The sequence below is a fragment of the Miniopterus schreibersii genome (assembly GCF_964146895.1).
Source record: "Miniopterus schreibersii genome assembly, chromosome: 14".
Taxonomy (NCBI): domain Eukaryota; kingdom Metazoa; phylum Chordata; class Mammalia; order Chiroptera; family Miniopteridae; genus Miniopterus; species Miniopterus schreibersii.
Genome location: NC_138114.1, coordinates 40,568,405 through 40,590,730, shown reverse-complemented (window position 1 = coordinate 40,590,730; position 22,326 = coordinate 40,568,405). Strand labels below are relative to the sequence as shown.

At 48.2% G+C, this 22,326-nt stretch overlaps 1 protein-coding gene across 6 annotated transcripts in view; it reads left to right on the top strand.

Annotated features, from left to right (window-relative positions):
* The window catches only part of LDB1 (LIM domain binding 1), a 29,358-nt gene that overhangs the window by 2,737 nt on the left and 4,295 nt on the right, over window positions 1-22,326 (top strand). The window contains exons 1-11 of one of the 6 annotated variants that reach the window (XM_081157411.1): window positions 2,687-2,750; window positions 5,691-5,793; window positions 5,917-5,961; window positions 6,076-6,151; window positions 6,244-6,346; window positions 6,517-6,689; window positions 7,169-7,291; window positions 7,524-7,607; window positions 7,697-7,820; window positions 8,030-8,178; window positions 8,899-10,736. In XM_081157411.1, coding sequence (XP_081013537.1) covers window positions 5,774-5,793; window positions 5,917-5,961; window positions 6,076-6,151; window positions 6,244-6,346; window positions 6,517-6,689; window positions 7,169-7,291; window positions 7,524-7,607; window positions 7,697-7,820; window positions 8,030-8,178; window positions 8,899-9,129 — 1,128 coding nt within the window. In that variant the 5' untranslated portion in view covers window positions 2,687-2,750; window positions 5,691-5,773 and the 3' untranslated portion in view covers window positions 9,130-10,736. Of the gene's footprint in view, window positions 1-2,686; window positions 2,751-2,988; window positions 3,225-5,690; window positions 5,794-5,916; window positions 5,962-6,075; window positions 6,152-6,243; window positions 6,347-6,516; window positions 6,690-7,168; window positions 7,292-7,523; window positions 7,608-7,696; window positions 7,821-8,029; window positions 8,179-8,898; window positions 10,737-22,326 lie in introns of those variants that run through there. The other 5 variants (XM_081157410.1, XM_081157409.1, XM_081157408.1 and 2 more) reach the window with 5 other exon arrangements.

Genomic DNA, 22,326 nt, shown 5'->3' with positions numbered 1-22,326 from the left:
TGAGGGAAGCCAGAGCACATGCAGACCCACACACATACACACGTAGAAGGAAACACCACAAGATACACATATACACACACCCCCAGCTCCCATAGTGCTCCTGGGGTGGTAAATAGCTCCTGGGGCTTTGGTCAGTAGTAGGTAGAACCTCTGCTAAGGGGCATCACCCTGGGCATGGCAGGTTGCTGAAGGAGCCAGGGCCTGTCTAGGGCAGCATGTGGCTCAGAAGGGTTAAGGCTGGGAGGAGTAGGGGGAGGGGAGGAGGCAGCAGTGGTGGCGGCTGGGAGCCAGGAGAGGAGGATGGCAGAGCGCCAGGCCAACGGGAGGCCGGGCACAGACAAAGGAAGGGGGGCAGGCACACTGGAGGCCTGGGTCAGGGAGCCCCAGGGGCCCGGGCAGGGGGCAGTGCTGGTACATTATCCTGTGGGTTGGGGCAGGCTGCTGTCCTTCAGAGTCCTCACCTCTAGGAGTGGTGCTCTCCCTCTACTCTTCCCTCATCACCTTTGTCATTCTTTGCTGTTTCCCTGCTCCTCCCCACTCCAAATTTTAGGGCCTTCTAATTCAGACTAGCTCTCTTTAGCTGAACCTCTTCTGCCCCTACCCCTGTGCAAGTGGGGGAATTAAGTGAGAACACAGAGAGGAGTAGACTTGCCAGAGAAGGAACTAAGAGGGGGCCCATTTTGACTGATATGCCAGAGTTTTGGTACATCTTGATATTTAGGGGCCCTCTCTCTGAAATTTGAGGAGACAGACTGGGTGGGGGTTCTGAGCTCTAAACTAGGGGCAGAAGCTAGAGCACACACCTGTACCCCTTCCCATGTAGACACTCATTTGGGGCCTGGAGTGGCCATTCCTTGGAAGGGGAAGAGGGAAGAGGGAAGAGAATAGGAATGGCTGCAATGCCCCAGGGCAGGGCTTTTGGATGAGGGAGGTTAGAAATCCAGGATTGCAGCCTCAGGCCCTTCTGTCTCATTATAATCTGTTCTAGTTAGGGTAATATTTGGCCCAGTGTGCTGTAACGATTTGTTGAGGTACTGCCTATGAATGCACTTTGGAAAGTTTAAAGGCACTGAACAAATGACAGAAATTGTCAGTCGGGGAGGAGTGTGGTTATCCCAGAGTTGAGCTGTAAATTTGGGAGTCAGTGGGAATGTCTCAAGTCCTGGTGTAGGCAGTATTTTGCAGGATCTTCTTGAATGTCATAGATTTCAGTATGTTTGCGAAAGCTTAGGTGTATCGTGGCCAGGCTGTGATGGAGAATGCAGGGCATGTTTCAGGAAGTGTGATTTATGGGGTTCATCCCTGGATAAAAAATGATCAGAATGTGTATGTAATAGTCGGCCACAGGTTCAGGAGGTATATAATGCATTGTTGGTGTGTATATTGGGGTTTGGGGAATGCATGTCACTAGTCCCAGTGTGTATGGAAGTCAGGGTCTTTAATAGGCTGTGTGTGCATCTTGGGTTTGGGTTTATTTAGTGTTTGAGGTATATCACTGGTTGAAGTGTGTATCAGGTACTGATTTATGTGAAAGTGAGATGTGTAATTTATGTGTGGAGGATGTTCACAGAGCCAGGTGCAATATTATTACTGCACAGTCAACTGGTGTGTGTGTCATGAGAAATCCTGTTATGGGGCTATGTGTGAATATGGTGGGGTGAGTAGGGAACAGGGAGCAGCAACTCAACCTGCAAAGAAGTAGGAGGTCATACACTGCCCCTTCTAGCATGTGTGTGTTTCTTTTTTCCTATCTGTCCAGGGAGTAGGGTCTGGACCACTACCCACGTTTTAGAAACACCCCTGCTCTTGGGATTACCCTTTGCATTGTAGAACAGTCTTTATCCCATTACCCACATACCTTTTGTACTGGGGTGGGGTGGGGAGGATTCAGCAGCAGACTAGGCCCCTTCTATGGACCCTTGATTGGGCAAGCTTGGCTTCCTTAGCTCTGACAGTGCCTCTTTCCCCCGCACCCACGTGTCTCCGGTGGTGGTGGTTGAAGGGGGGAAGGGGCTTCCTGCTAAGGCAGATCTAAGTTAGGGCTTGTAACTTAGCTGGGTTGGGGGCCCAGGAGCCTGAGTCCCCCCCTCCCTCCAATCAGTTTTAACCTGCTGAAGTCTGTCTGTCAAAAATAACCCCCTGGAGTGCGAGGCCCCCCCCCTCCCCCCCAGCTAGCAGCTTTGGGATTTCACGAGAGGCGGTGGCAGCCCAGACCACCCTTCAACCAGAGAGATCACAGAGGAGAGGAAGAGAGATTTGGGTACGTTTGGGAGGCGGTTTGAAGATACTGGGAGTCTCCAGAGAGGAAAGCACCCTCCTTCATCCCTGCCTGTGGCTTTGGCTCCCCTGCTCACCCCTGAGTAGCACACCTAGGGCCGGGGTTGGGGTGGGGTGGAGCATTTCAGTTCCTGGCCCCCCACAGGCCTCCCCTCCATCCAGGTCTCTTCAGGCCCAGTCTGTTTTGTTTCCATCTGTCCATCCCAGTCTCTCCCAGTCTCTCCCTCTCTTTTGTTTTTCTCAGCAGTCCTCTCAGCTCGCCTACCTCCCTCTCTCCCTACGTCCCTCCCTCCCTCTCTTCCTCTTCCCTGGCTGGGAGGGGGCGGGGCCGGTGGGGGCAGCTCCACCCTCTGCCCGCCCTGGGGCCTCATTCTGAGAGAGGCTCCGAGAGCGAGCAGGGAGGGAGGGAAAGAAAGGGAGAAAAGGCTGGGAGCTGGTGGGCGCAGGCTGCGTGTGTCTGTGCGTGTGCAATTGTGAGTGTGAGTGCTGGGCACTGCCTCGCCTGGTGCCCCGGCAGAGGGAACTGGCGTCCTAGGGAGGGCGGGTGGGCTGCTTGGAGGCAGAGGCAGCGAGAGGCGGCCGCGGGTAGAGCCGAGAGGAGGAGGAGGAGAGAGGAAAGAGCGGAGCAGCCATTGTTGAGGGAAACCTTGCAAACAAAGAAGGCTCCGGACTCCCTGCGGCCCCCCGCCCCCCAGGCCGGCCCCCCGGCCCCCGGCCCAGTGGCCATTGTAACTTTCCCCTGGGGCTGTGGCCGCCGCGGGGCAGGCCAAGGTTGTGCCTGCGAGTCTTTGTGCGGCCCAGGGAGTGGAGCCCCCAGCCAGGCCTGCCCGTCCCACTCGGGACATGAGCGGCTGAAGTTGGCCCCCCTTCAGTCCTAACCCCTGCCAGGGCCCTGGTGGGCTTCCAGTCGCTCCCCGCACCTCTCCTGGCCCCCCCAGTTCTCCCAGGTAAGTCTGGGCTCCCTGAAAGCCTGTAGGGGGTGGGTATAAGTCCTGGGTCTGGCCCTGGCCTGGTATGCTGCCCGGTAGAGAGGTGCCTCAGCTTAGAGAGGCTAGGGCTCCCAGGCCTGCTGACCTCTGGTCAGCCCGAAAGGGAGGGAGCCTGCCTTCAGATCAGGCTGGTTACCATGGAAATGCCCAGCTGGAGGTGCCCCCCTCAACCCTAGGATGCAGCTTGCATCCTGAGAAAACTTTGCTAGTTCTGTACTATTCCTCTCTTCTCCTTCCTCAGGGTTCCCAGATTGCTAGAGGTGGGAGGGGGCTATGTCTGATTCCAAGACTGGATGACACATCCCCTTCACCCCCACCCCCACTTTGCTCCCTCTACCCCTGCTGCTGGGGACAGGCAGCAACAGGGACAGATGGTCTGGGTGATGTTCCCTCCCCTTCTCTTCTCACTCCCAAGCCCTTGTGCTAGGGCTACTGGGAGTTGCTATGCCTCTGGAGAGGTGCTGAGTTTTTTTGTGTCCATTCATTGGAGGTGTAAATAGAGGCCACAGAGCTTTGAATTTTCCCTCTTCAGAACTATTACCCAGCCCCAGACAATGTCTGTCAGTTCACTAGTGAGAGAAATTGAAGCTCTGAAACTTTTTTCAGAATTAGAGAGGAACCCAGGTATCGTGCCTCCCTTCTTTTTAGGGTCTTGAGCTGACACATTTCTCCAAGTGGCCCTGAAACTGAGGGGCAAGGGCAGTGATGCTTTTGGGAAATGCTAGTTAAGGCCAGGCCTACCCTGTGGTGAGCTGTGTGAGCTTTGGCTTCCTACGTGTCCTTGATCTACCTGTCTGTGGAGTGGGGAGGTTTGGGGCTGGGTGGGACACAGGCTCCTCATTCAGTTCAGACAGGGATGTGAAGGCTGTGTGTGCTGTGCTGGAAGCATATGGACGAGGCCTGTGAGAGCTCATGCATGGGGCAAGGGCCTGTTTTGGGCACACTGATCCTGCCTGGGGCTGCTGGGTTCCAGCCCTTGGTAGGCATGTTGGGGCGAGCTGAGGGTAGAAGCCTGCTAGGCAGGATGAGGTGCACGTGTGTGCAGGCACCCACAGGCTCTCACTCTTGGCCTCTCCAGGGACTGTGTAGTGTAGTCCCCTCTGGGACCCTCCTTTTGCCTGTATTGTGAGGAGGGTTCTCTGGGGAGAGAATTAAATGACACACATTGGCACAGGGTCTTCCTTTGTCTCTTCCCCCCCCAAGGAACAAGGTAGATTTTGTGTCTAAATTGTGGAGGAGGCTCAGACACAACCAATACAGCCATCGTTCCAAATGCAATCAAGTTTGGGGACATGAGGAAGCAGCTGTAACTGGGGTCAGGACCTTTGGAATGGTGCCTCATTTTCCCCTCATCTTGTTAGGGAGGGGGGAAATAGCATTGTGGGGGTACCTGGCTCATACCCAACTATGAATATAACACTTCTTCCAGTCAAGTACGATAGTACACCAGGAACTGAGTGCTACTGGGTGAAGTGGGGAGGGAATGCATGCATGTGTACAAATACAAGTAGAGATCCCTGTCTAGTTACTACTTGTTTCCTAGACTGGGCCTCCTGGAACGTAGGTTCCTTACTAGACCTCCTCTTTTCCTTTTGTAAGTGGAGTGAGATCCAGTGTAGGCCCCTCTACCTCCCCCCCTGACTGTAAGTCTCAGAAGACAAAATGGATTGAGGCTTTGGGTTTCTGGTTTGGAGACAATACTAGACTGGTGATAGGTGTGAGGGAGGGGGCTGGGCTGATAAGGGAGTGGCCGTTGGTTGGGGGGGCAGGGCAGAAGCCCCAACTGGTTATCTGGTGGGCGGCACCCACCCCCCTTTATCTTTCCATCCCCTGCCCTCCTGAGACCCTGGGTGTGGAGGAGGGGCAGAGAGTTGGCCAAATTCCCCTTCTTTCTCCCACAACTTGATCTCCAGAGGGCAACAGAAGGGTAGAAATGCTACAGGATATGGGGATCCTCAGAAGGTCTAGGCTCAAAGCCTAGCTCTGTGATCTTGGCAAGTCCCCTTGAGCTTTCAGTTGCCTCATCTGTAAAATGGGAATGTTAGAGAGTTGACCCTGCTACCTCACATGGTGGTTGTGGTGATTGAACAAAATAATGTAATTGAAAAGGGGGGTTATCAAATTTAGAGTCTAATGTTTGGGTATTTATTTATTCTATGGTATTGACATTTCTTCCCAGTTTCAATTCTGTCATTCAGGCTTCAGCCACATGAAGAAATAAGGTCTTGGGTATTGGGGCTGGGTACTTCTAGTTTCTTAATAAAACAAGATTAGAGCCCGATTTAAAGGCAGAGATAGGGTAGTCCCCCTCCCCTAGTTCATGCTGATGGCTCCAGAAGACTAGTCCCTGTCCACATAGCCTAGCAAACTTTAGAAGAGCTCCCAAGAGGGACTCAGGGCACCCCTTCTTCCTTTCCCTTCTAGGTTGTTCCTCAAAGTCATTCAAGCTGTACTCGCCGAAGGAGCCCCCGAACGGCAACGCCTTCCCTCCCTTCCATCCCGGCACCATGCTAGATCGGGATGTGGGGTGAGTCTTGCTCACTTCTCATCCCTTTTCCAGATGGGATCCTGCCTGAAAAGGGGAGGGAGTGACATCTCCCAATAATTCCCATCTTCCACCCTCATTCTCATAGCCTTTTCCCTTACGCAGCCCAACTCCCATGTACCCGCCTACATACCTGGAGCCTGGGATTGGGTGAGTGGAGTCCAGTGGGGTGGGAGGTATTTTCCATTACATGGATGAAGGCAGAAGTGGGGGTGGGGTGGGGAGGCTCTGCTCCTACTAACTTCCCTTCTTCACTTACCCCAGGAGGCATACACCATATGGCAACCAAACTGACTACAGAATATTCGAACTTAACAAACGGCTTCAAAACTGGACAGAGGTACCCAGCAGAAAGAGGAGGGGAGGGCCATCTGGGCACCCTTGTGGGATGTTTTCTGATTCACACATAAATACCTCTCCCTGCGCTTTTAGGAGTGTGACAATCTCTGGTGGGATGCTTTCACAACTGAGTTCTTTGAGGATGATGCCATGTTAACCATCACTTTCTGTCTGGAGGATGGACCAAAGAGATATAGTGAGTGACCTCTGGGGGTTCTGTCAGTTCTGCTGTGGGAGTATATATCTCCTATGTCCTTCTAAGGTCTGGGAGTGAGTATTTGTCCCAGGGTATCTGTTTTGGCAGGGGTGGCATCTGCCTGACCCCTTTTAAGGTTCTGTTCTGAAGAGTTTTACCCATTTCTACAGCCATTGGCCGGACCCTGATCCCACGCTACTTCCGCAGCATCTTTGAGGGAGGTGCTACGGAGCTGTACTATGTGCTTAAGCACCCCAAGGAGGCATTCCACAGCAACTTTGTGTCCCTCGACTGTGACCAGGGCAGCATGGTGACCCAGCACGGCAAACCCATGTTCACCCAGGTCAGCAATCCAGCTGGATGTGGAATGCTGAAGCTCCTGAGTTTGATTCCCTTCCTCTTTCCCAAAATGTACTCAGATATTCCCCAAGGAGGCATAATGGGAAGTGGCCAGATAAGAAGGGAGGGCAGGCATGCTGCAGCATTCAGCAGGCATTTACTGAGCTTGTACATGACCATATTCTGGGCCACCAGGCTACATACACCAGTGAACAAGAGCCTGCTCTCATAGAAAGCTTATAGCAGATGAGTGTATCACTAGCTACATGAGGGAAGACAGGATCAGTTAAGCATTTCTACTGTGTATGTGTGTGTGTAAAGGTCAAGGGTGTGACAAGTATCTGAGGGGATGGTCCATGTCAGTTGTACACCCAGATTTAGGTACAGGTGGCAGAAGTCTATACAGTGGGGGAGTTGTGAGCAAATGGGAGAACTACTTTCAGGTATGGGGAGGGGGCAGAGCTGTGACAACCTTGTCTCCAGGTGTGTGTGGAGGGGCGGTTGTACCTGGAGTTCATGTTTGACGACATGATGCGGATAAAGACATGGCACTTCAGCATCCGGCAGCACCGGGAGCTCATCCCCCGCAGCATCCTTGCCATGCATGTGAGTGTGGGCAGAACTCAAGACGCAAGTGGGAGGGAAGGCAGACAGTGGAAAGGGTGGAATAAGGTCTCTCATTTCCTGACAGTGACCTTAAAGGGTTAGAGTTCTCCACCTGAAAAATGGATTTAATAATAGCCCCTCTCCTCTTTCAGGAGTGTCACAGGCTCAGATGATAGGGCAGGTGAGCAGATGCAACCCAGGTGTTAGTATTCTTATCTTTCTCCCCCTTTAGGCCCAGGACCCCCAGATGTTGGATCAGCTCTCCAAAAATATCACACGGTGTGGGCTGTCCAATTCCACTCTCAACTACCTCCGAGTGAGTCTGATCACCAATCTCGGCCCCATCCCATTTGGTCTCAGCTCCATGCCTCTCTCCTGAAAAGCCCCCTCCTGGTCTCCCTACAGCTCTGTGTGATACTTGAGCCCATGCAGGAGCTCATGTCCCGCCACAAGACCTATAGCCTCAGCCCTCGTGACTGCCTCAAGACCTGCCTTTTCCAGAAGTGGCAGCGTATGGTAGCACCCCCCGGTGAGTGCCTTGTGCCTACACCTGCTCTTACCAGGATCTGATGCCATCCCCCAAGACTGTATGTCTATCTCCTCAAGAAGCCCCTTCCTTGCTCCTGGGTCTGCAAGATTGGTATTGGTATTAGGGTAGGCTCAGGCTCCTTAGGAGCCAGAATGGGGATCCAGGGGATCAGGACCCTGTCCCACCTGAGTCTCCTTTCCCTGGCACAGCGGAGCCCGCCCGGCAGCAGCCCAGCAAACGGCGGAAACGGAAGATGTCAGGGGGCAGCACCATGAGTTCGGGGGGCGGCAACACCAACAACAGCAACAGCAAGAAGAAAAGCCCAGCCAGCACCTTCGCCCTCTCCAGCCAGGTACCTGTAAGCATCTCGGCTTTCTTCTCTCTTCTGGGCTGCCCCACTGCTGACCCCTAACCCTTGACCCTGTCCCACTGTGAGCTCACTAGCAGGCATAGAAGCAGAGACAGTTTTTCCCAGTGTACTCTGCCAGTATGGGCTGACTCCTATCACTGATGAGAGTCCTTGTTAAGTCACATGTGTGGTTGTGATCACACAGACTCACACAAAGCAATATAGGTATAAAGGGACAGAGTCAGCCATGAGAACATATGGATGTTCAGGACAGGCAGCTTGGGGGCACACAAACCATCAGAGACATACACATTCACACTGATAGAGGGACATGCAGCCTCAGTATGTGTGAATCTACAATACATGGACATGCACATGCACACACTGTCCCCATTGGTTGTTTTTTTATCTGCTCCCTCTCTTACATGTGGACAGAAGTTTAGGAGCCCCCTAAAATTTTGGGGAGATGGATTAGGGAGCTAGGGGAGTAAATTGACTTCCCAGATTCTAGTGGATGTGGGTTAAAGGGTGTGATGCTCTGCAGTCCTTCAGTGGGAAGGATTCCAGGGCCTGAGGATATCAGAGGAGTTGATGTTTAAAATTGGGGTATGAGAAGCGGGTGGAGGTATTGAGTTTCTTGGGTGGGTATTGGGGCTCTGGGGGTTTCTGCCGCCCTGGGCCGGGCGAGCCCCTGCCCCGATTATGTTTGGGGACCTCCGCCACTCTCAGGATGTGATGGTGGTGGGGGAGCCCACCCTGATGGGCGGGGAGTTCGGGGACGAGGACGAGAGGCTCATCACCCGGCTGGAGAATACCCAGTTTGACGCGGCCAACGGCATTGACGACGAGGACAGCTTTAACAACTCCCCTGCCCTGGGCGCCAACAGCCCCTGGAACAGCAAGCCTCCATCCAGCCAAGAAAGCAAATCGGAGAACCCCACATCACAGGCCTCCCAGTAAAAGCCTCACCAGGGCCACTCAGTGCTCTGCCTGCCTGCCCCACCCCTTGAAGCCCCAGGGAGCAGAAGACAGAATGAAGAGACTGAGCATCTAAAATGGGCAGCCTCCATCCACCCACTTCAGGGAGGAACTGGACTTGCTCGGGGCAGGTGCCAAGATTTGCCCCGCAGTGGCCCTGGGCTGGGCCTGGCCTCTGCAGAGCCTTTTGGGAGAAGGGGGTACTCATGTGGATGCCTGTGTGGACCCTGGGCCTCTGAGAAATGTTCTGACCACACCCCCAGAGCATTTGCCTCCATCTTCACCCCAGGTTCTGGGTTTCCCATCCTCCTGACTACCCCCTTCCAACCTGGGGTTGTCTATACCCACAACTCTTAGAGACTTAAAGTTGTGGGGCTTGGTTGAATGCCCCTCCCCCAGGTGGCTGGTAGTAGAGGGGTAAAACTGTGGGCTCCTCCCTTTCACCACCTATCCCAGCTTCAAGTTTTTTAAAAAAATAATATTATTAAAAATGTAAGTTTTAAAAAAAAATCACTCATGTCCCCCCTCTTCCCCTTATTAAAAGTCCAGCTACCTCCCTATACCTGGCAGATGGGGGGCTTAGGGCCCAGGTGGAGGTGAGTGTGTGGGTAGGGTAGGGGGGTTATACATTACCATTTTATATAGTTTGAGAGCTTCAGACCAAGGAGACACTTTGCCATCTCTCTTCCCTTCTCCTCAGGGGTGACGAGTTGGGGAAGGCATGCCTTGGGGTAGGTGGCCATTGATGCCTCACCTTTGTAACAGCTCCCAGCTGTCGTCTGTCCATCCTCCAGGAGTCTGGCCTGCCCTCCTAGTGCTTGTGACTCCCTCAATCTCAGCCCCCCTCTCCCCCCCGATGTGTATATTTACAAGTCCTCCACTAGAGCAGCTGTCTTGGATGGGAGGAGGGGGAGGCTTCCTCCCATGGGGAGTATGGAGAGAAGGAAGCAGCCTTGTTTGTCACTGTGTTTTTTGTTTTGTCTCAGTTGAGCAGGCACGAAATGGGGGAGGGGTTCATCCACACTCTCCCAGTACTCTCTTCCTCCAATCCCTCAAATTTTATATCTAGTCCTCCCCTGCCCTTCACAGAGGGGAAGGAGTGGAGCCACTGAGGATGTCTCAGCTCTAAGCTCACCAGGGAGCAATAGGCCTCTGTCCCCCAGCTGAAGTAGAGGGAGGGTCTTCATCTCCCAATATCCCCTCCATTTTCTGTTCTCATAGAAGGAAGGGGAAGGCAGCCAGGATCCAGCTCTATTTCAGTTGAACATGTGGAGGCTCTGGGTCTGGGGTGGAGCCAAAAGCAGGGTCCCATGAGTCTGGGCCCAGCTCTTGCTTCACTGCCTTTTCCCGAGGCCAGTTCTAGAAGTGTTAGTACCATCTCTCTTCCCATTCTGGCGCCTTCCACACCCTGTTTCCTTCACTCTAGCTGCCACTGTTGGAAGGGTATTGTGTCAGGAGCTGAGGGAAGGGGTGGGGAAGATGGATATCCCACCCCAACTGTAATGCCTTTTTTTTTTTTTTTTTTTTTTTTTTTTTGGCCATTTGAGTCATGTATGGTACAGATCAATAAAGAGACTTTTTGGTTTGGAGCGTGTCTTGGTTGGTCATTGGTGCCCAATAATGACTCAGCCCAAGACAGTCTTTTCCCCTCCTTCCTGCAGTTCTTAGACCTGTCATTGGGGAGGAGGTGTGAATTGGACTTGTGGATTCTCCTTCATTCCCATCTCACATTTCCCCTTATTTTTCTGGTGTTGCTCCTCATGGGTCCAGCCTGGCCCCTTCTCCCTCAAAAGTTGACTTCGTATTCCCATCCATCTACCCCTACCCCAAACTGTTCCTCACTCCTATCTTGGGGTTGCCAGAAAGGTGGTCCTCCTGAGGCAGGGTTCCTGGATAGTCTTGCCTGGATTAGGCTGTTGGGGGGTATGGTGGGGAATGGGGGTTCTTGCCTAGGAGGGTGCTCTGATTAAAGCAGCTTTGGGTGGTTAGAATGCCTGGGAGGCTCACTCAGTGAGATTCTTGCCCCTACCAGGGAGGCCAACCAGCCCAGCTGCCTATGTGGGGAAGTAGCCAGATTGTTTATCTCCTTGCTGACTTTGGGTGGGGCACGGAGGAAAAAAGGAGGATGCTTAAGCGCTGTTGCTAGGGAGCAGCCTGACATTCCATAGAAAGATGGAAAGAGGAATAGGATACTTTTTAAACTCTTTTCCAAGTAGTTACTCCCCACCTCTAGCCCTCTCCTCTCCCACCATTAAAGATTGTCAAGACAGGGACACCCCACTGTGGATTGAGAATGGGGTTTTAGCACCCACAAAGCTGCCTACCCAGTCTCCCTCATTTTCATCCCAGGCAGGGGAGTCTGAGGCCTCAGACTATTCCCTACCAAGGTCTCTCTGGATCTGAAATAAGGCCTCATGGACCTATGCCTCTACCCTCACCTCCCAGCTAGCAGAAGAAACCAGAGGACAGCACTTCATGGCCCACCCCACCCCTTCTCCAATTCACCAGTGACTTTGGCCCTGCCCTGCTGCCAGCCCAGCTCCTCATTGCCCTAGCTCCTCAGGACCCCAAAGCCTGCGTTTGCATACACACAAACACGCCACTCCTCCTCTATAGGCCTGACCTGACTGAAGGACATTTGCCAGCCAGCTGTTACCACCAACTCACCCTGGGAGTGCTAGGTAGTACCTACTTGCAGTGTGTCTGTCTGGTACTAGGTGTACATCTGACCTTTTTGCCTGAGTGTGTGCCATTGTATGTATGTGGCTGATGAGGTGGGAGAGGGCTTAGATATATGTATGTGATGGAGTGCATGCATGTGTGAATATGTGGGATAGTAATATGCATTTGTTTATGGTACGTCTTTTTTTTTTTTTTTAAATCCTCACCTGAGGGTATTTTTTCCATTGCTTTTCAGAGAGAGAGGAAGGGAGAGAGAGACATCAATGTGAGAGACACATCAATTGGTTGCCTCTCGAATGAGCCCCAACAGGGGCGAGCCTGCAACCGAGATATGTGCCCTTGGCCGGAATCGAACATGGGGCCCTCCAGTCCGAGTGCCAATGCTCTAACCACTGAACCAAACAGACTAGGGCTTTGGTATGTCTTGATGGATTCATTCATTCAGCTAATATTCATTGAACTATCTCCAGGTTCCAGGCCCAACTATACAGTTCTGAACAAGGCAGAGAAGGCATGACTGCTGAGTGTAAGTGGGAGGCTACAAATACAGAAATGAGAATATGTTGTTGAATGCATGGCTTAGCAGTATGATTATGTTGGGTTTGGGGGATGCTGGGGCAGCAGTTGTGACTGGGTTGAGTATATGAAGGTTCATAGTGTGTGTGTGTGTGTGTTGGAGGAGGTAGGGGTCAAAGAAAGATGAATTGCCAGGCTTGGACTCTGCCCTGCTTGGGGGAAGGGAGTGTGTCAAAGAGACAGGGGGACCCACTTTTTGAACTCAGGAAACATAGTGGCTAGCGACTTCCTCTGGAGCCGCAGATCCGGCTCCTCCCTGTTTGCTCCAGCAACCTCCCTAGGGAAGTCCCGAGGTCAGGAGGAATTGCTGGGATAGGGAAAGGGAGAGTCCCTTCAAGGCCCTCTGTTTCCAGGTACAGGTGAGGGCCCTGCCCCAGGTTCCAGCATAATACTGAAAAAATTTGTTTTAGCCTAGCCAGGCCCCATTGCAGAGGCACACACCTTGAACCCCCCCAGACTCCTGGTTCAGCCTGGACTCAGCTCCTTCCCCATGTTTCCTATCCCAGCTCAATCCAGCCTTACCTCTAGCCCCGCTTTTTTAGGACTGCACAACCTCCAGCTCCTCTTTTTTTTTTTTTTAAATATGTCTTTATTGATTTCAGAGAGAGGAAGGGAGAGGGAAAGAGATAGAAACATCAATGATGAGAGAGTCATTAATCGGCTGCCTCCTGCATGTCCCCTGCTGGGGCTTGAGTCCACAACCCGGGCATGTGCCCTGACAGGGAATTGAACCCTGATCTCCTGGATCATAGGTCAGTGCTCAACCGCTGAGCCAGTCAGGCTCCAGCCCCTCTTAATACCCTTAGCCCACTCCAGCCTGTGTTGTAACCCCTTTCTCTAAAGGTAAGACTACAGCCCAGCCAGCCAAGCCCAGTTAATTCTGACCTCAAGTCCCATTTCTAAAGTGAAAAGTTCTAAGCTACCCTCCCAAGGCTCTCCCATCCCTTTCTTCACAAAGTAGGGCCTTATTTTGTGAACTGGTAGGTATAGAGGTGAAGGTATAGGATTAAGAACTATAGCCTGGAAGAAGGGAAGGTAGGGAGATGAGGGGCAGGAAGTGATGAGGATGGCCCAGGCATGTTCTGGACCAGGCTGAAAGGAAAGGAATGTGTAAAAAGAAGTTTGGAGTCAGTGGTCCCCTACTTCCAAACTGAATTTCAAAGATGCTGGTTTTGGCCCCTGCTGGTCCCAGCTTCCAGTACCCAGAATGGTTACAATAACTGTCTACCTTGTGGCCACAGTCCAATCCTCTCAGTACCCACCTATGAGTCTCCTCCCCACCCCCATGCTGAGGTCTTCAATGAAGCAGAACAGGAAATGGGTGAGAGCTACACACCCTGCAGTTCTTAACCTGGGGAGTGGGGGACGCTGAATGAGAATGGAAGCTGACATACACCTCCAGGTTCTTACTCCAGCCTGGGAAGGGGCCATTTCCCCACCTTTTTTGGGGATCCTTTTCCTGGAGTAGCTAAACCCTGGATTACTCCTCTCCCTGCTGCCCCACCTCTGTGCCACCAGCTCACCTCTCTAAAAGGAGAACCTGCAGTCAGTCCCTGGAGAAAAGTCCCAGAGAGGGATGGGGGAGAAGAATCTTTTTCCATTGCTCCCAAACAAGTAAGGCTGCCTGGAAGAGGTAGGCATAATTTCTCTCTCTCTCCTTTAATGGATGTCAGGTACACAGAATTAGATTAATCCTAACCTTGGTTCATGCACAGGACACATTTATTTACTTATAATACTGTCATGAGAACTCATAATGAAAGCCAGGACTTAGGCAATAACTAAACTCTAACTGTGGCCCATCCCCATTCCATTCTCTCCCAAGGTACCCATCGTTCTTTTTCCCTATATATAAATTTCATTGTTGTTTCTTCTCCTTCCTCTTATCCCTCCTCCTCCTCCTCCTCTTCTTCCTATAAGTACGTATATATTTTTCCCTCCTCCTCCTCCTTCATCCTCATCAGAGGGTATTGTTCCCCCCATTGATTTCGAAAGGGAGGGGTGGGAGAGAGAGAAACATTGATGTGAGAGAGACACATTGATTGGTTGCTTCCTACATGCACCCCGACCAGGGCCAGGGATTGAACTTGTAACCCAGGTACATGCCCTTGGCTGGAAATTGAACCCCTGACCCCTCGGTGCATGGGCCGATGCTCTAAACACTAAGCAACACTGGCCAGGGCTCTTTTTTTTTTTTTTTTTTTAATGTGTCCTGGCCAGGGTTTGAACCCACAACCTTGGTGTATCTGGATGATGTATCTTGATCTATCTGAGCTACCTGGCATTTATTTTAGCTATATGTATTATTAAAAACTTATTTTTCAATTTTAGTTATTTTTTACCTTATACAGGAATAGTGCTATATGTAATTTTTGATGGCTTATTATTTTTACTTAATATTGTATTACTAAGATTCATATTGTTACACACTGCTGCAGTTCATTCATTTTGAGTGCTGTGTAATATTTAATTGTATGACTGTACCATACTTCTTCATTCTGTCACTGAACATTTGGGTTTTTTTTCTAGGTTTTTGCTATCATAAAGGGTACTTATATGAATATTTTTATTCCTATCTCCTATTGTACATTGTAGAGTTTTTCTTGGTTATAATACGTAGCTGTAATCTCTGCAAACTCAGATTTCCACCTCTGAAGCCCGGAGTGTCTTTCTAGGGTTAACTTGAATTAAAGTTAAACACGTATTGAGTACCTGCTATATAAACCACTCTGTTCATCATTCAGCCGGCCAGTCAAACTTGAGCTACATTTAATGAGCATCTACAACATGCCAAGAGCTGGAGAGAGAAGAGTGACTAAGATAACATGGCACATACAGTTGGGCGGGGAAACATATTGAACAAATGCTCACATACATGTGTAATTACAATTTATGATCTAACAATAGCGCAAGACAAACATAGAATAGGGAGACCTAGTTTAAACTGGTATGTCTATCAGGGGGTGATGTATCTGCTGAGACTTGAAGGATGAAGAGGACTTAGCCAGGCGGAGCAGGGGAAGAGGATTTCAGGTAGAGGAAACGGGACCTCATGCTGGGAAGTGCTTGGTGGGTTGTAAGAACAGAACACCAGTAGGTTCTGAGTCTAGTGAGCAAGGGGATATGGTGGCAGGAGAGAGGCTCGGGCCAGATGAGAATGCCATGGTGTCAATGACGATACGATGACAATGGCGATGACCAACACAAAGATAGCAGTTAACGTTCGTTCTACATCAGGTATTGTGAGAAATCCTTTATAGCAATGATCTCATTAAAAGCTGACCACAACTCCATGATATAGGTATTGTTATTATCTCTCATTTACAGGAGAACATTAAAGGCCAGAAACGGGCCAGCTAGGCAAGCAACTTGTCCAAAGTCACAGAGTCAGAAAGGATTTTTAATTACATCCAAACATAATGAGCTGTCACTGAAGGGGCTAAGGCAGGTCACAATTAAGACCTGGTCCTTGCCTTCCAGAAACTTCCAGAGCCAGAGCAATCAGATCCTGCCATAATTTGAGTAAAAAGCACACATCAGGAAATAGGATTAAAGTAGGCAAAGTGCTATAGACGTATAGGAAGAGAAATTTATTTTGACCAAAGAGATCTGGGAAGGCTTGCTGAAGGTGAAATCGATAGTGATTGTTGAAGGGAGGTGGACTGGTAACAATTCTGGCAATAACCAACAGACACTCTAAGCAGAGGACAGCTTTAGGGAAGGTACTGAAGCAGGAGGGTCCAGGGAGAGGACAATTAAGCAAATGAGGCAGCAAGGGGTACACTGTGGGAGTTTGAGGTGTCAAGGGAAGGAATGATGGGTACTTTGCTGGGTGGGAGAGAAAGAATCAGTAAAACTGCCTTCCACCATGTTCCTAAATTATAGAGAGTTTTGAATGACAGACTGAGAAGTTTAGACTTAATTTTATAGGGAGTAGGGAGCCACCAACAGTTTTTGAACAGAGAAGTGACCTAATTAGATTTTTTTTAAAAAAAATTTATTTATTGATTTTAGAGAGGAAGGGAAAGAGAGAGAAATGTTGATTTGTTGTTCCACTTATTACTGCATTCATTGGTTGCTTCTTGTATGTACCCTGACCAAGGAATGAACCTGCAATTTTGGTGTATCAGGACAATACTCTAACCAACTAAGCTACCCAGGCAGGGCTTTAGATCTTTTTTTTTTAATCCTCACCTGAGGATATTTTTTTTCCATTGATTTCCAGAGAGTGGAAGGGGGAGAGAGAGAGAGAGAGAAACATTGATGTGAGAGAGACACATCGATTGGTTGCCTCCCGCATGCACCCCGACCTGGGCTGGGGATCGAGCCTGCAACCGAGGTACATGCCCTTGTTTGGAATCGAACCTGGGACCCTTCAGTCCACAGGCTGACCATCTAACTACTGAGCCAAACCAGCTAGGGCTAGATCTGTTTTTAAATAAGCTTAGTTTGGCATGGTGTATAGGACTAGAGAAGAAGGACCATTTAGGAGGCCATGAAGTTCATGCAATTAGTAACAGAGAACCAAGACAAAAAGATCCTAATTTTTCATAAGATAAATTTTACAAAATTAGAGAATTAAATATATGTGCTGGCAGGGTAGCTCAGTTGGTCGAGCATCGTCCCAATATGCCAAAGTTTTAGGTTTGATCCCTGGTCAGGGCACATACAAGAATCAACCAATGAATGCATAAATGGGTGGAACAACAAACTGGTGTTTCTCTTTCTCAAATTGATAAAATAATTTTTAAAGAAGTATAAGCAAATAAAATTAGAAAAAATAACATGAAATAATATTCATCAACTTTCTAGGAGTATGTGTAGGGAGGACAAACTTGAAAGTTTAAATACAATAGAAGAAATCAGAGGCCCCCCTCCCGCCCGGCCTTTACCCCTACCAGCAAAAAAAAGGGCAGGTGCACTGGGAGATACATTTGCAGGAAATACAAGTTACAATCTTTTTGTATAACTAATTCATGCAAAATAGGTTAAAAAAAAGAGGATCCTCAATAGATAAATGGGTAAAGGACAATTTCAGAGGAGGAAGTACTAAGAATAACATATAAAAACATACTAAACAGGCCCTGGCTCGGTGGCTCAGCTGGTTAGAACATTGTCCCGATATGCCAAGGTTGCAGGTTTGATCTCCTATCAGGGCACGTACAAGAAGCAACCAGTGAGTAAATGCATAAATAAGTGGAACAATAAATTGGTGTTTCTCTCTCGCTCCCTCTTTCTCCCCCTTCCCCTCTCTCTATACAAACCAATCAATCAATAAATCATTTTAAAAATAGTCAACAATTGAGTGTATATTAAAATAACATGGCTCTTTTTTTGTTTATTAAACTAACAAAAATATTTTTCCTAGTAAATTAAAAAAATATATATAACAGCTTTGTTAAGATATAATTCACATATCATACAATTCACCCACTTAAACTGTACAATTCAATGGCTTTTAGTATATTCATACTGTTGTTCAACCATCACTACATCTTATTTTAAAACATTTTCATCACACGGACATCTGTAATACTTTATAAAAACAAAAACAAAAACAACATTCTTATCACTCCTAAAAGAAAACTCATACCCATTAGCAGTCATTCAACATTTCCCCCCACTATCCTATCTCCAGGCAACCAGTAATTCACTTTATGTGTCTATAAATTTGCCTATTTTGGACATGTCATATAAATGGAATCATATATATATATATATATATATATATATATATATATATATATATATATATGATTAGCTTCTATCACTTAGCAGAATATTTTCAAGATTTATCCACATTGTAATATGTACCAGACAAAATTTCATTTCTTTTTATTGCTGAATAATATTCCATTATAGAGATATACTGCATTTTATTTATATATTTATCAGTTGGTGGACATTTGGGTTATTTCCACTTTTTGGCTGCTGTGAATAATGCTGCTATGAACATTCATGTTCACATATTTGTGTAGACATATTTTGATTTTTCATGGGTATGTACCTAAGAGTGGAATTGCTGGGTCATATGGTAATTCTGTTTAAAATTTTGAGCAACTGCCAGACTGTTTTCCAAAGTGGCTGCACCATTTTGCATTCCCATCAGCAATGCATGAAGACTGTAATTTCTCTATATGCTCCCCAACACTTGTTATTGTCTGCCTTTTTTATTATAGCTATCTTGGAGTATGGGAAGTGGTATCTCATTGTGGTTTTGTTTTGTTTTGTTTTGTTAATCCTCATCAGAGGATATATATATATATATATATATATATATATATATATATATATATGTTTTTGTTTTTTTTTTAGAGTGGAACGGAGTGGGGAGGGAGAGAGAGAGACATAGATGTGAGAGAGACACATTGATCAATTGCCTTCCATATGTGTCCCCACCGGACCAGAGATTGAACCTGTAACCCAGGTACTTGCCCTTGACTAGGAATCGAACTCAAGACCCTTCAGTGTGCCAGCTGATGCTCTAATCACTGAGCAACGCTGGCCAGGGCTCTCATTGTGGTTTTGATTCGAATTTCTCTGATGACTAATAATGTTGAGCATCTTTTCATGTCCTTATTAGCCATTTGTATAACTTTGAAGAAATGTCTGTTCATATCCTTTGTCCATTAAAAACATTTTTATTTTATTATTATTGTTTTTTAAAATATGTTTTTATTGATTTTAGAGAGAGGAAGGGAGAGAGAGAAACATCAATGATGAGAGACATTTATTGATTGGCAGCCTCCTGCACACCCCCTACTGGGGATCGAGCCTGAAACCCAGGCATGTGCCCTGATTGGGAATCGAGCCTGGACCTCCTGGTTCATAAATTGACAATCAACCACTGAGTCACACTGGTTGGGCATATTTTTTTTTTATTTTATTTTATTTATTTTATTTTATTATTATTATTAATTAATTTCCCCATTGCTTTTCAGAGAGAGTGGTAGGGGGAGAGAGAGACATTGATGTGAGATAGAAACATTCATTGGTTGCCTCCCACATGCACCCCAACTGGAGATTAAACCGGCAACTTGGGTATATGCCCTGACAGGGAATTGAATTGGTGACCTTTCAGTGCACAGGACAACACTCAACAAACTAAGCCACTCTTCTGAGACATTTCTTTTTTTATTTTATTTATTGATTTGAGAGAGAGAGAGAAAGTGAGAGAGAAAGAGAGAAACATCAATTTTTTTGTTCCACTTATTTACGCATTCACTGGTTGGTTGATTCTTGTATGCCCTGAGTGGGGATAGAACCCAAAACCTTTGGGTATTGGTATGACACTCTGACCAACTGAGCTACCCAGCCAGGGCACCACTGTCTTGATTTTTAGCACCATGATTAGTTTTGCCCGTTTTTGAAGCATATAAACAGAATCACACTAAAGAAGCAAAAATTTTCTTTTTTATCGAATTTATTGAGATGACATTGGTTCATAAAATTATATAGGTTTCACGTGTACAATTTTATAATACATCATCTGTATATTGTATTGTGTGTTCACCACCCCAAGTCAAGTCTCCTTCCATCACCATTTATCTCCCCCACCTCCCAAGAGGCAAAGATTTTAATGATTCTACCCAATGCTGAGAAGAATGGGAAGAGACTAGAATCTCATACACTTTGAGTAAGATACTCTCTCAGAAAAGCACCTTGTATTTAACTGCACACTAATTGACCTACTAATTTCATTTCTGGGAATCACAGCCTTATATAGTACAAAAAAATTGGAAACTTCAGAAAACGATGAATAGGAGAATGGCTTGGTTAACTATGGGATATTCTAACAATGGAATGCTACACAGCCATCAAAACGATGTTTACCAAGAGGTCAAAAGAATGTGAAAAAACACTTATGATAAATGTTAACTGAAAAAGTATGATAAATTATCATAGGAAGTGGCTTCAATTATGTAAAGGAGTCTATTCACAGAAAAAAATATATGGGAAGAAAGTACAATGGTGGTAATAAGATGATTGAATTCTAGGTGGATTTTTCTTTGCCATTTTCCAAATTTCTTTTAATGTACTCATGCTGCCTTTATAAGAACAAATACTAAGCTCAAGAATCCTGGTGAAAAGTAACAAAGGTCTGAATTGTGGCCTTTGTGCTGGGTCTGGGGAGAGAAGGAAGAGAACAGATACAATTTGGCAGCTTAATGAATCTGGGGAGTGAGTGGGTGGGGAGGATGAAAGGCAACGTGAGATTTGGAGGAACAGAGGGCACTGATGCTGTGAACTAAAATGGGGATCCCTTGCCCGACCAGGCGTGGCTCAGCAGTTGAGCATTGACCTAAGATCCAGGAGATGGTTCGATTCCCAGTCAGGGCACATGCCCGGGTTGTGGCCTCGACCAATGACTCTCTCATAATTGATGTTTCTCTCCCTTTCCCTTCCTCTCTCTGAAATCAATAAAGATATATTTAAAAAATAATAAAAAATATAAAATGGGGATCCCTGGAGTAATCACAGCACAGTGGTTCAGAGCATGGGCTCCTGCTGTAGACACCCCTGTTTTGAATCCTGGCTCAACCTTTTAGAGGTGGGTAACCCTGAACAAGTTATTTAACCTCTTTGAGCTTGTTTCCTCATCTCTAAAATGGGTATAATGACAGCACTTGTCTTATAGGGTCGTTAGGAGAATGGATTGATAATAGAGTTCAGAAGGTCCAGAAACAGTCCCTCCACCTCCCCTCTTCCAGCCAGCTCACTGCCAGGAGGTCACCCCAGAGGACGATCTGAAGCCCACAGGAATGGGAATGGGTGGAAGCCTGAAGCGGAATGTGTGGGAAGACTGGAGTAGAGGGATGGAGAGTTAGGAACTAAGACATTGCGACACAAGAAGGGTAGTCTAGCAGTAAAGCAGAGAAGTTCTGGAGCACCCCTTCAGAGCCCGCCTGTCCCATGCCAGTGTATTGGGATGCTCTCTGGATGCTGTAAGGAGGGGGTGAAGGAAAGGCTGTCCCCCTTTGCTCAGTAGGTGCTGAATTGGGTCCATTGTCCCTTACCACTCTGCCTCTTGTCCCACCTAGACCTAAACTTACTAAGAGCATAAAAAATAAGGACAGCTAGTGGGACAGCTGCAAGAAGATAAGGGGAACTCTGTTTGCTGGTCTGGCTTCCAGAGGCCACCTCTGTCAGTGTCCCTGCCTGTCCTCCACACATAGGGGGTAGGATCTGTGAGTAGCTAACTGATGTTTGGCTGAAGCCCAAGACCATATTCCCAACTGCCCACCTCCTAGGCCTTGAAATATGAGGCTGGCTACATAATGGTGCCGGTATTTGCCTCACCTGTGGTCTGGCGCTCTTCCTGTCTGGTCTCAGCCGGTATAACTGCCTGTGTGAGTTCTCCAGAAGCTATTAATTCCATCAGTCCAGTTCCCAGCACCTGCCTACCTGCTTCCTGCTAGCCATGACCATCGTCCTCCTATATGCTGACCTTCCTCTACCTCATGTCTGAAAGCTGGTCCCTCAGGCCGGGAACCACCTCTGGTCTCCTTAGGAAGATCCCATCCTAACCCGTGACCCCTCCTCACTTTATGCAACTTGCTCCCCACTTTGACTATCTGAGCTCCATGCCTCCAAGAACCATACCCTTTCATTACCCAGAACTTCCCAAGCCCAGCTCCTGTTCGTGCCCTGGCTCCTCTTTTCTGCCCCTGACACCTCTTTCATTTTCCTCTCTCACTCCTGACCACCTCCCCACCACCTCCATCCATCCCCCTCCTAATTTCCACACCTCATTCTCCTTCCCTGGCTCTCTTGGCCTCTCTCTACATTCTGATCTGACCTTGAGTTCCCTCCCCTTCTCCCTCCTGCCTTGTCTCCCCAAGAGCTGGAACATCTGCAGTTTCATAAGCAATAAGCAGCTGTGTGAGGCCATTTCCTTCAGTAGCTACTCCCTCAGAACTA